General features: G+C 60.9%; 2 protein-coding genes and 1 non-coding gene across 5 annotated transcripts; 2 read left to right on the forward strand and 1 right to left on the reverse strand.

The window, feature by feature from the left end:
* Nucleotides 1-174: 174 nt before the first annotated feature.
* Nucleotides 175-4,530, reverse strand: TRMT2A (tRNA methyltransferase 2 homolog A). The gene is made up of 12 exons (XM_017675860.3): nucleotides 4,304-4,530; nucleotides 3,539-4,065; nucleotides 3,171-3,279; nucleotides 2,717-2,898; nucleotides 2,452-2,566; nucleotides 2,246-2,361; nucleotides 2,058-2,169; nucleotides 1,423-1,545; nucleotides 1,185-1,260; nucleotides 809-925; nucleotides 569-665; nucleotides 175-469 (listed from the first exon to the last, which is right to left on the reverse strand). Exons 1-12 carry the CDS (start codon nucleotides 4,325-4,327, stop codon nucleotides 238-240), a joined length of 1,830 nt encoding a protein of 609 aa, XP_017531349.1. The 5' UTR covers nucleotides 4,328-4,530; the 3' UTR covers nucleotides 175-237.
* Nucleotides 4,531-4,767: 237 nt separating this feature from the next.
* Nucleotides 4,768-11,819, forward strand: RANBP1 (RAN binding protein 1). 3 transcript variants are annotated; one of them, XM_036993352.2, is made up of 6 exons: nucleotides 4,768-4,980; nucleotides 6,227-6,363; nucleotides 8,063-8,220; nucleotides 10,082-10,210; nucleotides 10,961-11,026; nucleotides 11,559-11,819. In XM_036993352.2, the coding sequence occupies exons 1-6, from the start codon at nucleotides 4,966-4,968 to the stop codon at nucleotides 11,678-11,680; spliced, it is 627 nt and encodes a 208-aa protein (XP_036849247.2). In that variant the 5' UTR covers nucleotides 4,768-4,965; the 3' UTR covers nucleotides 11,681-11,819. The 3 variants fall into 3 exon arrangements, with proteins under 3 accessions (XP_036849247.2, XP_017531350.3, XP_073079076.1); XM_017675861.3 differs by lacking the exon at nucleotides 4,768-4,980 and adding an exon at nucleotides 5,035-5,474; XM_073222975.1 differs by lacking the exon at nucleotides 4,768-4,980 and adding an exon at nucleotides 5,537-6,120.
* On the forward strand, nucleotides 11,059-11,184 carry LOC118967493 (small nucleolar RNA SNORA77). Its single transcript, XR_005054583.1, has one exon. It is a non-coding gene; the product is annotated as a small nucleolar RNA SNORA77 (small nucleolar RNA).
* Nucleotides 11,820-13,233: the final 1,414 nt, after the last annotated feature.

The raw sequence follows: 13,233 nt of genomic DNA on the forward strand, positions 1-13,233 counted from the left end.
TGTCGGTCCTAGGTTTGGGCAGCCAGGTCTTGTGTCCTCCTCCAGCTGCCGCCTGAGTGGCCCAGGGCAAGGCTGCGGTCCGAGGCGGGCTCTTCATCTTCTCCAGCAAGGCAAGGCCGCAGGTCCCTGGGGCCCCACCCGAGATCCTCTTGGTGGGAATTAGCAGAAGGCATTGGGGGTGGGGTGGGAGGGGACCTGGGCCTATTCTGGAAGGGCTAGTGCCCCTTCTCCAGGGTCCTAGGAAGAGGGGGGTGTCCTGGTTTCTTGTGGGGTGTCCTCTGGGGGCACTGGTGGGGGCTGGGCTGGAGGGTCCTGGGACCCCAAAGCCCCTGCACCATCAGGGGGCTCCACTCTCTCAAACAGGATGAGCATCTCGCAGTGTGGTGTCTGAGGGAACAGGTCCACAGCCACAGCCTTGACCGGCCGGAAAGGGATACCCCTCACCCGGTTAGAAGGGGCCCTGCAGAGGCTGTGGTAGAAAGGGTGCCAAGAGGTCAGCCACATGGGTCGGCCGGAGGGCTCAGGGGGGTGGGGCCCAGTCCACCCTAGGCCCCCACCTCACACTCACTCCACAAAGTTGCCCATGGCTGCCCGGGGGTTGCAGGAAACATACAGGAGGCGCTTGAGGTTCTCAGCTCTGCGGATGGCCAGGATCACTCTGGAATCTGAGGAGGCACAGACTTTGAGCAGAGGCCCCAGGACTCCCTACCTCAAGGAGGGCAGGGCCTGCTGGGAATGGACGTCAGTCCTGAGGCCACTCAAGAGATCACTGCCCCTCTTCCCCTGCTCCCCACAAATAGCGACTCACGCAGCCCGGCACGGGGCGGGTCCAGGATGGCCACCAGCTGCTGGGAGGCCAGTCTGCTCACCACGGTGGGCACCAGGCCTTCAGCTCTCCCACAGTGGAATTCAACGTTGCTCAACCCTGGAGACAGCACAGCGGCCCTGTTAGGGATCCAGGACGCCCTCCCCTGGGCACCCACCCTGCTGCCTGATGATCTGAAGCCCCTGGCCAGGGTGCCTCAGGGTCAGGCAGCCCCAAGCGCCACGGGAGCCCAGCAGGCCCACTCGGGAGCAGCTCTTGCACCCCACCCCTGCCCTGGTTCCCAGGTGCCGTGCTGGGCACAGGGCAAGGGCAGCTGCTACTCAGGGCCCGCCCTCTGGTGTGGCATGCCGGCCCTCACCGTTGTCTCGGGCATTTGCCCGGGCGTCCTCCACCGCTTCCTGGCACAGCTCGATCCCGACCACTCTCTTTACCTTCTGAGGTGAGGAAAAGGGCACAGACCAACAGGTTCCCACCCCACCTTTCCTGGGGCGCACAAGGGGCCTGCAGGGGGAGGACCTGGGGGTCACGGGGTCGTGAGACAGGTGACAATGAAGGCGGGGTGGGGCAAGGGCAGCCTCTCTGGCGGGAGGTCTCACCCGGGCCAGGGCCAGGCCAATGGTGCCTGTGCCGCAGCACACATCTAGCACCGTGCTCCCCACATCCAGCTGGGCCCAGTCCTGGATGACTGTGTAGAGCACTTCGGCTGCCAAGGTGTTCACCTGGAGTGTGGGCAAGCGGCACCCAGGAAGTCAGAGCAGCCTCACCGCCCAGCCGCCCCTCCCACAGTCCCCAAGCCCAATACCTGGGTTCCCGGGGCACTTGGGGACCTCAGCCCATCCCCCTCCCTCCCTGTCTCCTGCTCCCTCCCACCCCACTGCCTGAGCAACCTGCACGGTCCCAGTCCTCACACTGCCCTCACCCACATGACCTCACCCAGTGTCCACCTTTCAGAAGCAACTTGGGGCCAACACCACTGCTCCCCAACTCAGAAACCTCTTTACTGAGTGCCTGTGGGGCCCCCACAGCAACAGCAGGTGTCAAAGACCCCCCAGAGCCCTGCACCCACACACACAGACAGGTTCTCCAGTGGGGCTGGGACGACTGCCTTCCCACCTTGTGACTCCTGGGTCTGCACAGCCTCCCCAAACCTTGGCAAGCTAAGCCCCCATCTCTGCCCTGGTCCCGACCCTGCAGCAGGCCCTACACACACGGCCCCCGCGATGCGGGCTACCTGGAAGAAGGCATGAGGGGATATCCGGAAGGCCAGCCCCAGCAGGTCCTCATGGATGCACTGCTGCCCGGCCACGTGCTCCACGGGCAGGCCCTCTTGGCTGGGGGTCTTCCTGTGGGCAGTGGAGCAGGTCCGTCAGGGTCACCAGCCCTTGCAGGGACCCAACTACCCCGACCCAGGCTCCTCACCGCTGTCCCTCCTCCACAAAGTAGAGGCAGGTGACCCCACTGGCCTTGCCAGGCCCTGTCATGAAATGCTGTGCCAGGGAAGCCTTTAGTCCCACCAGCTCCTCTGGGCTCAGTTTCTGGAAGAGATGGTGAAAAGGCCTTGTGAGGCTGTGCCAAGGCCCACCTGGCCCAGACACCCACCCCCAGCAGGGCCTCCCGCCTGAGACCTGGGGATGGAAGTAGACAACAGCCATGGCCTGGCCGCGGCGGCTGGTACGCACAGTCAGCTGCTTCCAGTGGCCCGAGTACGTCTCTGGGTCGTAGGCTGAATACTGGGTGGACCTACGGGAGCCACAAGCCCTAGTCTCCGATGTCTGCCAACCAGGCCCGGGCTGGCAGCCTCCCTGCTCTCCCCCAGCCACACCTGTGGGGCCACAGCCACAGGAACCCCGAGGCAGGATACAAGCCCCCAACCCAGCCACCGGTCCTCACCGAATGAAGTCCTGGAAGGTCTTCACCACCTGCTTGGTGGCCCAAGGAATGTGCACGGTGTCATAGGGGGCTGCCACGGCACAGCTCCCACCCTTGTACTTGCCAAGCCGAAAGCCCACCGTGTTGTCCTCCCCGTCCACCCCAACGCCAACCAGGAACTCACACTTGTTGCGATACTCCGTCTGCAGGGAGGGTGGAGGAAGGCAGAGAAACACGCCTGACCTTACCCAGGCCATCCAGCTCTTATGTGGAGGGAACACTGCAGCCCGTGAGATGGCAGCAAGCGAGGCAGAGGTCCCAGGGCTGGGCAGTCCAGGGAAGGAGGCTGACAAGTCACAGCCAGGTGACAAGTGCCAGGAGCAAACAGCAAGAGGAGGGACGGGAGAGGGTGGGCGAGAGAAGCTCCTGTGAGAGCACAGGATGAGGGTTCGTGGCTATGCCGGCCAGGCCTGACCTGCTGGGGTGACGGCTTGACCCCTTCCAGTGGGCAGCAGGCCTTGTTGTGCTCATGCCTCTGTGAGAGCAGCCAGGGGAGCAGGGCACGGTTGGTGCTCCCGATTTCCCTGTAGGGAAGACGGGCCCAGGTTGGACTCAGCCCACTGCCCTCCCCACCCATCCCCAGCCACTCTCATCCTCAGACATCCTCAGGTGCTGGGCCCATCTGCTGGGGCCTCGTCACCACTGGTAACACAGGGGTCTTGCTGGCTAACTCCCCAGCACAGCGCAGACCCTGGGCATGTCTGTACAGCACACAGGGCAGGCTGAGCAAGGCAAGTGGCACAGAACTCTGGCACCAAGGGGGTGATCCGTACCCACACTCACTTGGCGAGCTTCTGCAGCACCTGCTCACACTCCAGCCGCTTCTGCTCAAGCTGCTCCGCATAGGGCACGGTCCAAAGGGGGGTCACTACATCGGCAACGCATGTGGCTGGCAGCCCGCCTTCATCATCGCGTCGCCTCTTCCTGGCCATGGGATCAGCCTTGGGCCTGGCCAGGCGCACGCTGAGTGGGCGGCCCTTCCAGAGGGCACCGTGCAGAACGCGCAAGGCCTTGTCCCGCTCGGCGGCGCTGCGGAAGGTCACAAAGGCGCAAGGAGGTTGCCCAAAGAGTTTGGTCTTATGGGGCTGTAGGCCAAAGCGGCCCAGGAAGCGCCGGACGTCACTGAAGCTGGCATGGCGTGGCACGTTCTGCAGCTCCAACTTGAAGATCTCCGAGGTGAACAGGTCATCCCTGATGTAACTGTACGGCCCAGGCTGAGACCCCAGCTCCGCGGCGGCCCCAGTCCCCGAGTGCGCCCTCTCCTCCTGCGGGGTTGGGTCCTGGCCGCAGCCCTCCGTGGGCCCGGGGCCCTGTGTGGGGACGGGCAGGGGCTGGTCCGGGGGCGCCCCAGGACACCCAGACCTCACGAAGCACACCCTCCCCGCAGCCCCACCCCCTTGGTCCCTCGTCACCCCCAACGCCTCCGCCCCCGGCTCCTCTCCCTCTCGCCCCCGTCCCCGGGTCCTCCAGGGCCCTCCTACCCCGCCGCCGCCTCCATCTCCTCCCGCCCCGCCCCACATCCCCCGCCAGCATTTCTCTTCACTTTACTTCGTTGTGAAGCTGGTCACTCATCGTCCGACCCGTCCGCTCCCCGGACAGGGGGCCCTGCGGGCGCGCCTCTGCCACCTGGTTCTGGGCCCGGCAGCCCGGAGGCGCTCAGAGAGCGGGTGCGACGGCTGCGCCCGGGAGTGGGAGGGACTCGAACCCTCGGTGCTCAGGCTCGGCCGCTCGCCTCGCCCGCCGCTCCCCAGTACGCCCGCGCCGGCAGCGGAATCCGTGCGACTCTATCAGCCTGGCTTCCGGTCGCGTCATTGCCACGCGCCTGCTCCTACCCAAGTCCCTTTCGTGAGCTCGAGGGGCGCGCGCGGCAGCGAGTCGGAAGTACACGCGAGGGCCGCCGGGAGCGCACGCTCCCCGGGTTGCCGGGAGGCCGGGCATGCGCCGCGCGCGTTTTGGCGGGAAGTGCGGGGCGGGCGGACAATGAGAGTGTCCGCCGTCTGAGCCAATAAAGCTGCACTGGTTTTGAATTGCGGCGCGTTTCCCGCCGCCGGGGTCAGGGGTCGAGGTTCGGGTCGCGGGGCGGAGGGAAGAGCAGGAGAGCGAGAGGCGCCGGCGCCAGACGTGGAGAGAAGGAGTCACGACTAGTCGCCGAGAGGCCGCGGAGCCAGCGACGACAGAGCCAGCCGAGCCGCCGCCGCCGCCGCGCCCCCATGGCGGCCGCCAAGGTGCGGTCGGGACTGGGCGGGGACCGGGGGCCGAGGCGGCTACCGGCCGCCACGTGGGCGGCCCGCGCGGCGCCGCCGAGCCCCGCCGGCCTGCGAGCTCGGCGCCTGCGGAGCCTCCGTGGCGCGAGATCGGGGCTGTGGCGAGGCCCGAGGCCTTCGGTGCCAGGGGGCGCGGGCTGCTCGCGTGACCTTGGGGCGGCCCCGGGTGGGCCAGAGAGCCCCGTCGGGACGTGGGGCGGCCCCGCCTCGCGAGCTCCTGGGTCTCGCACTTAAGACGCGTGGGGATGGCGGTGTCCTCTGGCTCGGCCCGCCTGCGGGCTTCCTACCAAGGCAGCGCATCCCGTCGCCTACGCAGCACTTCATTCATTCTGTCTTCACGTCTAGAACCGCCACAGGCCTCTGCGGCGGAAGATCGCGTGCCAGCGGGGCGGACGGGGCCTGGACGCGCTGACCCAGGGTGGGGGCTGCTTTGCTGGCAGCGGGTGTCCGCTCGGGTGAGCTGACCGAGGCACAGCCGCAGTGTGGTGTTCAACCAAGAAAAGCAGTGAAGGCATAAATTGGCCCTTTCGGCCTGAGTCTGGAAGTGAAGTCTGTCTTTCTTACGGGTTTATACATCACCAAGCCATATGTTTTGTAAGACTTGAAACTAAAATAGGAAGCTTTGCGCCCTATAGTTTCGTAAACTTGATCGGGATTTTCTGGCTCGTTTATTTGAACTTGTTTCCTTAAATTTGTGAGCCAGGATAAAATTGTTGATGGAATTGTGAGTTTCGTATAAATGCTAACAGTTCCATAGCAACTTTTTTTCCCTGATAGTAAGCAAGAGCACAGATTTTTCTCAACCAATAAAAACTTGAAAGGTTGTTTTTTTACTTTAAGGGTAACACTCCTTTAGGCCCTTTTCTGTCATTGCGTCCCTTAATTCTAACCAGGCAGTATCATCTGCATTTTACAGCTGAAGAAACTGAGGCAGGGAGAGGAGGGCGTCTTTTCCAGGCCACCCTGCCTCTGGGTGGCTGAGTGTTAGGAGCGCAGAGAGGTGCATTTGGGGAGAGAGCTGAAGTCCAGTGCCTCCCCGCGCTGCGCATCTGTGGACTTTCCCTAGTGTGGAAGGCTGCGCGCTTAATCTCTTGCTTTGAGGTGAGGCTGGTCACCAGTAGGGGTGCCTATGGCAGGCACTGGTGAGTGCTGGGTGAGGGCCGCGCTCAAGGCCCACAGACTCACCTCTCCACGCTTTCTCCCGCAGGACACCCACGAGGACCATGACACCTCCACCGAGAACGCAGATGAGTCCAACCATGATCCCCAGTTTGAACCTATAGTTTCTCTTCCCGAGCAAGAAATCAAAACTTTGGAAGAAGATGAAGAAGAGCTTTTTAAAATGTAAGTAAGTTACTGTTGCTCCTGAAGCAGGTATCTTTAATATAAGATTGAAGTTACAGTTTTTATGGGAATGAAGGATTGGGCCTGACCTTTGATGGGATCGAGGCTGAGGAAAGGGTTTGGAAACCAAGACTGCTGTTAGAATCCACTCATTTGATAACTTTGTAGTGGGTGTCCTGGCGGCCCCATGGCCAGTGCTTTGGAGTGGGCAGGGACTTCTCAGTGACCTGTCACTGCTGCTGTATCCACGAGGCTGCATCTCTGCAGACCCCCGTCCTTGCCATCCCCACCTCTAAGGACCCCTACATCCCACTCCCCCGGTGAGCAGGGACTCTCTGCCATTATTACTGCTTTTGTTTTTTTGCACCGTGGACTTTTGCAGTCTTCAGCTTGCAAATCCCTGGTTTGGTGCTATTAATGCACAAAAGAACACCTGGAATTGCGAATCAAAGTGGTTGGTGTAATAGTTGTTGAGGTGACTTTTTAGAAATCGGACATGTTTTTTGGTGCCATCAGTGAGAAGCTACAATGGCAGGTGTCATTTTGAAGTAATGCTGGCACCAGCCGTGTGTCAGGATGTCTGTGACAGTCACAGCAGTGCCAACTACGGCCTGATGCCCATACTCTGGATTGCCCAAACACTTGGTTCTGTTACCAGTTAGCAGAATTAGATCGTAGTGTTTTCTTTGCCCAAGCTCATGAAACTCCCCGCTTCAAGTGCTACCGGAGGTGCCGGGTTAAGGTTTGAGTGCTGTGCTGTGGGGAGGGAAGTGGAGGCCGGCCCTTCCCCACCACCGCTGAAGGCCTGGGGAAGGAGGGCCACGCGCCCCTTTGGTCTCTCAGAGGCTGGTGGGTGTCTCCCTGAAGACACTGGTTCTCTTGAGTCTTTGCTCTGCCCAGAAATGACGCCGCAGCCCACATGGTGGGTGGCAGATGTTCCTTCCTGAGGGAAGGGAAGCCAGCAGGTTGGGCCCTTGGTGTCCAGGTCAAGCTCTGAGGGTGTCCTTGTGAGGACACCATTTCCCTTAACAGGTGAGGTTGGGGTAGAGAGCAGTCCTGCAGGAGAAGGACCCGCAAAGCTGGGGTTCTGTAGGGAAGCAGATGGCTTGCCTGGTTAGCTGGAAAGGGGGCCCTGTGGGCAGGACTCCTGGACTCACTGCTGGGGCCTTGGTGCCTGTGGGGTGGGGGCTGTGCCCGGGCTCAGCCTGAGGAGCTCTGAGCAGGAAGGTGGGAATTTGGGCTACGGCCTGGTGGCCTGAGCCCACTCTGGTTTGGAGGCCAGGGCAGCACAGGGGCCATCTTGTGGCTGACCAAAGGGCTGGCCTGTGAGGGCAGGGGCCTCGGCCTCCGTGGGCTCCAGGCTGGCCCTGCGGGACCCTGGGAGGCCCCAGTGATGGCAGGCGTGCCCAGCATGCTCAGGTGGGCTGCTTTGCTGAGGGCCTCTCTGTTGGAAGAAGCTGTGACTATAGAAGTCTTTTTTCTTGTGAAGTGAAAACTGGGAATTTGCTGGGCCGTCTTGCTCTCCCAGTAATGTTTTGACTGACAGTTCTTGAAGTGCAAAGATAACAAAGGGCCTTGTTGACCCGGCAGAGGCAGCCACTTGTTCAGTGCTCAGAAAGCAGGTGTCCTCCCCACGCAGACGTATGTCTTGTTCCTCTGTGTGCACATCTGTGCTCTCACTCGGTGGCTTCTCTTGAAGGCGGGCAAAGCTATTCCGATTTGCTTCGGAGAATGATCTCCCCGAGTGGAAGGAACGAGGCACCGGCGATGTCAAGCTCCTGAAGCATAAGGAGAAAGGGACCATCCGCCTCCTCATGAGGAGGGACAAGACCTTGAAGATATGCGCCAATCACTACAGTAGGTGGCCTCTCGGGAGTGCTTTACCCTGAGTCCCAGCCCTCCACAGCAGGACGGCGTTGGGCTGCAGGCAGGTCACTTGGAGGGCTCCACTGGGACCCTGGGAGCATGCTGTTAGAGGGCGCACGCATTCGTGGTGCTTCTCCAACTTAAAATGGGAAGTGAGGTGTTCTGATGTGCCTCTGAGCTCAAGGCAGACCCACAGAGAAGCTCAGAGCACCTGAGGGGGTGGTGTCCGGCAGACAGACCTCGTGGGGAGACACGGCGTGGGCTCGGGACTGGAGGGCGGCCACTCCAGGCTGTCTGTGGAAGAGGTTCCCTGGGCAGCAGGCCCCATCCTATGGTTTCTGTCCCCTCAGGGCATCCCTTGGGGAGGAAGTGGCTACCTCACCCTCAGGCGCCTGCTCAGCTGCACAGAGAGTAGGTAGCAGGGGGACTGTGGACTGGCATGATGTGCCAGCCCTGGGTTGTGGGGGCATCCAGGAAAAGCCACATGAGGCCTGGCTTGTGAGGAGGGGACAGGAGGATCCTTGCCATGTCAGCCCTTTGGCTGCTAGGCTGTCTGCAGAGCTGTGTGGGCGCAGGTGTGTCCTGGGCTCCAGTCCCTTGCCAGTGCTGGGTCCGTATTTCTGGGCACAATGTCTGTCCAGTAGGCACAGGCCCTTGTGTGGGCATAGAGGGTGGCCACTGGCAGGCACTGGGGCAGAATGGCCCTTGTAGGTGATGCAGAAGCAGGGCGGGTTTGCAGAGGCCCTTAGGGAGGGGAAGGGCCCCCATGCCCCCGTCCCCCCGTCCCCGTGGCCCAGCCTTAGTGGCTTCCTTGGGAGCTGCTCCGCCTGGTCCTTATCCTCTAGCCCGATTTTAATTGTTCTTGCAGGGGTCTTCCTGACACCCTGTGCTTCTTCCAGAGCCTCGCCAGGGCACTGGGTGGTTGCTGTGAGCTGCAAGTGGGTCCTGGGCCTGGTACACACCATAGGCCCTCAGAGGGCTGGGTGGGTGGTGGCCAGAGAAGGTCGTGGCGCCTCTGTGTCCTGCACAACGTGTGGGTTCGCCAGTCGCCTGAGTGAGGGTGGGTGATTGCTCCCAGGGCATGTGGTGAGGCGTGGCCAGGGCTGTGCACGGGCCATCCCATGTGCCCAGAGACCTCTACGGGGGGTCACTGGGGGCATGGTATCCGGGATACACCTTTGGGGTGCCCACCTCCCTTGTCTCCTCTTGGTCCTCATAGAGCTCGAGGCCACGGGGATGGGTGTACTTACTCCAGGCCGTGGCTCTGTTTTCCATGATGTGCGCGCATGTCATGAGGCCCTCAGTGTCCACTTCTAGCAGTCTCGTCCCCTGGGTCTCCCTGGGCAGTGCAAGGATGAGAGTGACTGGCCACGTGCCCGCCTAGGTGACTGCCCCACTTCCCGCTTCAGCTTCTGCTTCTCCACTGCCTCCCGCCTTCCAGTGGGCCACGGGCTCATGGTGTGGCTGAGCATGGATGCAGCCACATGGGGCGCTTGCCACAGGAAGGCTCGGGCCCACTCAGCCTGTACCCCCTCGTCTGCCCGGGGCCTGAGCAGCCATGTTGGCACTGGAGCCCTTGTGTGATTGGGAGTGGAGGCTCTCGAGGTGTCCTCATGGTCAGGGAGCAGGCCACCCTGTTGTCAGATTGAGGACAGGCCTGGTTTTAAGTGAATGTGAGGCGTTTTCAAAGAGGTTTGGATAAAAATCTATATCCTGCAGAACTTTGTCTAGGCTTGGTTTTGCCCAAAGTGGGACCTTGGCTTGGCAGCCAGGACCTTCTGCGGTGGGGGGAGGTTGCGGGCCTCGCAGTCACGGTGGTCAGCGCCATCCTGATGGGGCTCCTCTCCTCCAGTCACGCCGATGATGGAGCTGAAGCCGAACGCGGGCAGCGACCGTGCCTGGGTCTGGAACACCCACGCCGACTTTGCCGATGAGTGCCCCAAGCCGGAGCTGCTGGCCATCCGTTTCCTAAATGCAGAAAGTAAGCAGGAGGGCAAGTGGGCCCTGGGACCAGCCTGACTGCAGCCGCCGTGCCTGACACAGTTGTTTAATCACAGATACCCTCGCTTTTTAAGGAGAATTCATAGTAACTGGGAAGCACGTGTTAGGAACTGTTCCCGCCCTGTTGGCTGGCAGCCCCTTGGGGACGGGCTCCAAGTGCAGCCGAGCCCTGTGTCCTTGAGGCCACACCCAGACTTCTGGACTTTAGAGAAGGCTGGCAGACATGCCCCCTCAGAGCTCCCTAGGTACCAGCAGGGCTGTGCCGGGAGCCACAGACCCAGGCTGACCTGCCCTGCATGGGCGCCTTTCTGGCCCCCGTCATTGCGGGCCCTGGAGGAGATGGGCCCGCGCCAGGTCTTTTGTTAGGTGAGCTTCCCTTTGCTCTGGGAGCAGCACCTGTCCAGCAGCTCCGCCAGCGCGAGTGGAGACCAGAGTGCCTCCCCACTGGAGGCCAGAGGCCGCTGTGCCGTGTGCTGCTCTGCCGAAGTGGTAGAGGGTCAGATGGAGGGGGTGGCCCGGGAGGCTCGGCAGCCTCACAGGGGGCTTGGGAAACAGTCATTTGCACATTTCAGGCAAAAGGGAACCCAGGGCTGCGTCAGGTGGCCTGGCTCCTCCCAGGTCAGAGATGGCCGCGGGGCTGGGCCCTCACAAAACGCGGCTTTTCAGGTCGGCCAGGAGGTGCCCCTTCCCTGCTTGTGCTCTCACGAAGTCTCCACTCTTCCTTACGCAGATGCACAGAAATTCAAAACAAAGTTTGAAGAATGCAGGAAAGAGACTGAAGAGAGAGAAAAAAAAGGTACTGAGTGCCCCATGGGTGGGGGCTTCCTTGCAGACTCACTCTGCGCCCAGCTGCAGCCCCAGCCGGGCGTTTTTTCCGTCTGCCACAGAATCATTCCAGGGTGCTGTGACCACCTGGCTGTGTCTAGGGTAATGCAGCCACCCGGGGACACTGCTCTGGCTGGTGAGCTGGCAGCCAGCGCCCGAGCTCATGCTCAGCAGCGTTGCCTCATGGCACTCGGGCTGGTGGTTGAGTCACGGTGTCCAGTTAGAACCCCCAGAGGCAGGAGGGGCTTTGAGTGGTCCTTGTGGTCACCTGCTTACCTGGGGCCCGATGATGGCTGTCATAGCAAGAGACTGGACGTAACCGAGCAGCCCGACCAAGGTCCCAGGCACAAGTGCGTGTTTGCTTGGGTGACCCCAGAGGCCGGCTGGCCGGCATAGGAGAAGCGGCCTGTCCCGGGGTCCCTGGAGGCGGGCGCGCCCGGCCGCCAAGGGGGCAGGGAATGGCGGGCTTGTCGCTTACTTTACTGTCCCCTGGGTTTCCGCAGCATCGGGCAGAAACCAGAACACCGAGAAAGTGACTGAAAAGCTAGAAGCTCTCTCGGTGAAGGAGGAGAGCGAGGCGTCCGAGGGCGGGAAGCCCGCGGAGCGAGCTGGAGAGAAGCAATAAGTCGTCTTGCCCTTCTTTTCTTTTCCTTCCATTCTCTCCCGTTTTCTTTTTTTAAATTTTGCCCTGCCCCTGTCTTTTTAGTTTGTTTTTATTCTGTTTCGTTTTTACAAGGGACTTTATATAAAGAACTGAATTCCAACATGCAGGTTGTTTTTTCTGAGTCTCTGCCTGTTGAAGATGACTTCAGCGAGCCCGCTCCCCAGGCGTGAGAATGCACTGTTGCTGACTTTCTTTTCCATAGTGGAAACACTTATTTATAGTCATCAGAAATAGTGAATAAACAACACATTTGAAACCTGTGCGGAGGGCAGGACCGTGTGTGCGCCGGCCCCAGCGGGTGAGTGCTGCCTCGCTCGCTCAGGGGGCTTTGGGCTGCTGGGGGCCGCGGTGTGTCAGGCGGGGCTGGTGCTGGGCGCACTGCCTCCTGAAGGCGGCCTGTGCTGCTCCCGTGGGGCAAGAGGGGTAGGTGGGCTTTTCTTTTCTTTCCTGTTTGGAGAAGACCACCAGGGGACCTTACTGCTTTGGCACATGGAGGCCCAGTGGGTCTCCAGGCTCTGGTCAAGGCTGTCTTTGGTCAGCCCCCAGCCTCGTGGAGAGAAAGGCCAGTCCCAGAGTGCATAGCAGGTGGTGCAGTTTGCAGGCAGGGCACAGCCCCACCACCCCTGGCGGCCACCCTACTACCATCCTTGGAGAAAATGGACCCATCTGCTCCCTCCTGTCTTCTCCGTCTGGGTGGGGTTTTGGACACCTGTGTTCACTTTAAGTAAAGGGACTTTGCAAGAATGCAGCTGTGTTAATGCTGTTTGGGGGACTGTCTCGTAGAACAGGTCGTCTGTAGACACCCTGAGTAGGAGAGGAGGGTTTTCCACGTGCTGCCAGGCTTTTTTAAAGCACGTGGTCACTGTCATGATGATGGCAGTCATGGGGAGCCTCCAGGGCTCTGAGGACTACAGCTGCCCCACCCCCACACCCTAGCAGGAGAGAAGCAGGTAAGGACAGGGCCCCAAGGGCCACGCGCACAATTTCCTTGGCTGTTTGCTTTTCACACCTACCACCTCCTGGCTGGGCCCTGTCCTGTCTGACCTGCCCGGGTGCCATGTCCGGCTTCAACCTTGTGTCCTTGGTCTCTCCGAGGATGTACCTCCAAAGGAAGCTGTTCTTGTTTTAAAAGCCAAACCAAGGCTTCCTGGCGGCCTTGGGCCTCAGGGCACAGGCCCAGCAGCACTTGAAGTCATGGGGACTGCAGGGCCTTTCTGCCCAAGGGAACAGTGGCGCTTGCGCCCTTGGCCATCCTGATGAGTTGGAATTGTGAATCTAAAAGACAGCTGTCGCTTACTTAGCTGTAGGTCTCTGGTTAATGTACTGACGCGTGTGAAATGGTTGTTCCGAGGGCTTTATCCCTCTCCTGGGAAGGGCAGTCAGAAATCAGAAAACACCCCTTTCAGCCCAGAATGGCTGCTTAACACTGTTTTCTTTGGGCTGCAATACATGATAAATCCCACTTGATGTAAAAACCCCAAGCCAACTTCTTTCCTCCTGGGTAAGATGTGTCT

Source organism: Manis javanica, chromosome 15 (assembly GCF_040802235.1).
Source record: "Manis javanica isolate MJ-LG chromosome 15, MJ_LKY, whole genome shotgun sequence".
Taxonomy (NCBI): Eukaryota; Metazoa; Chordata; class Mammalia; order Pholidota; family Manidae; genus Manis; species Manis javanica.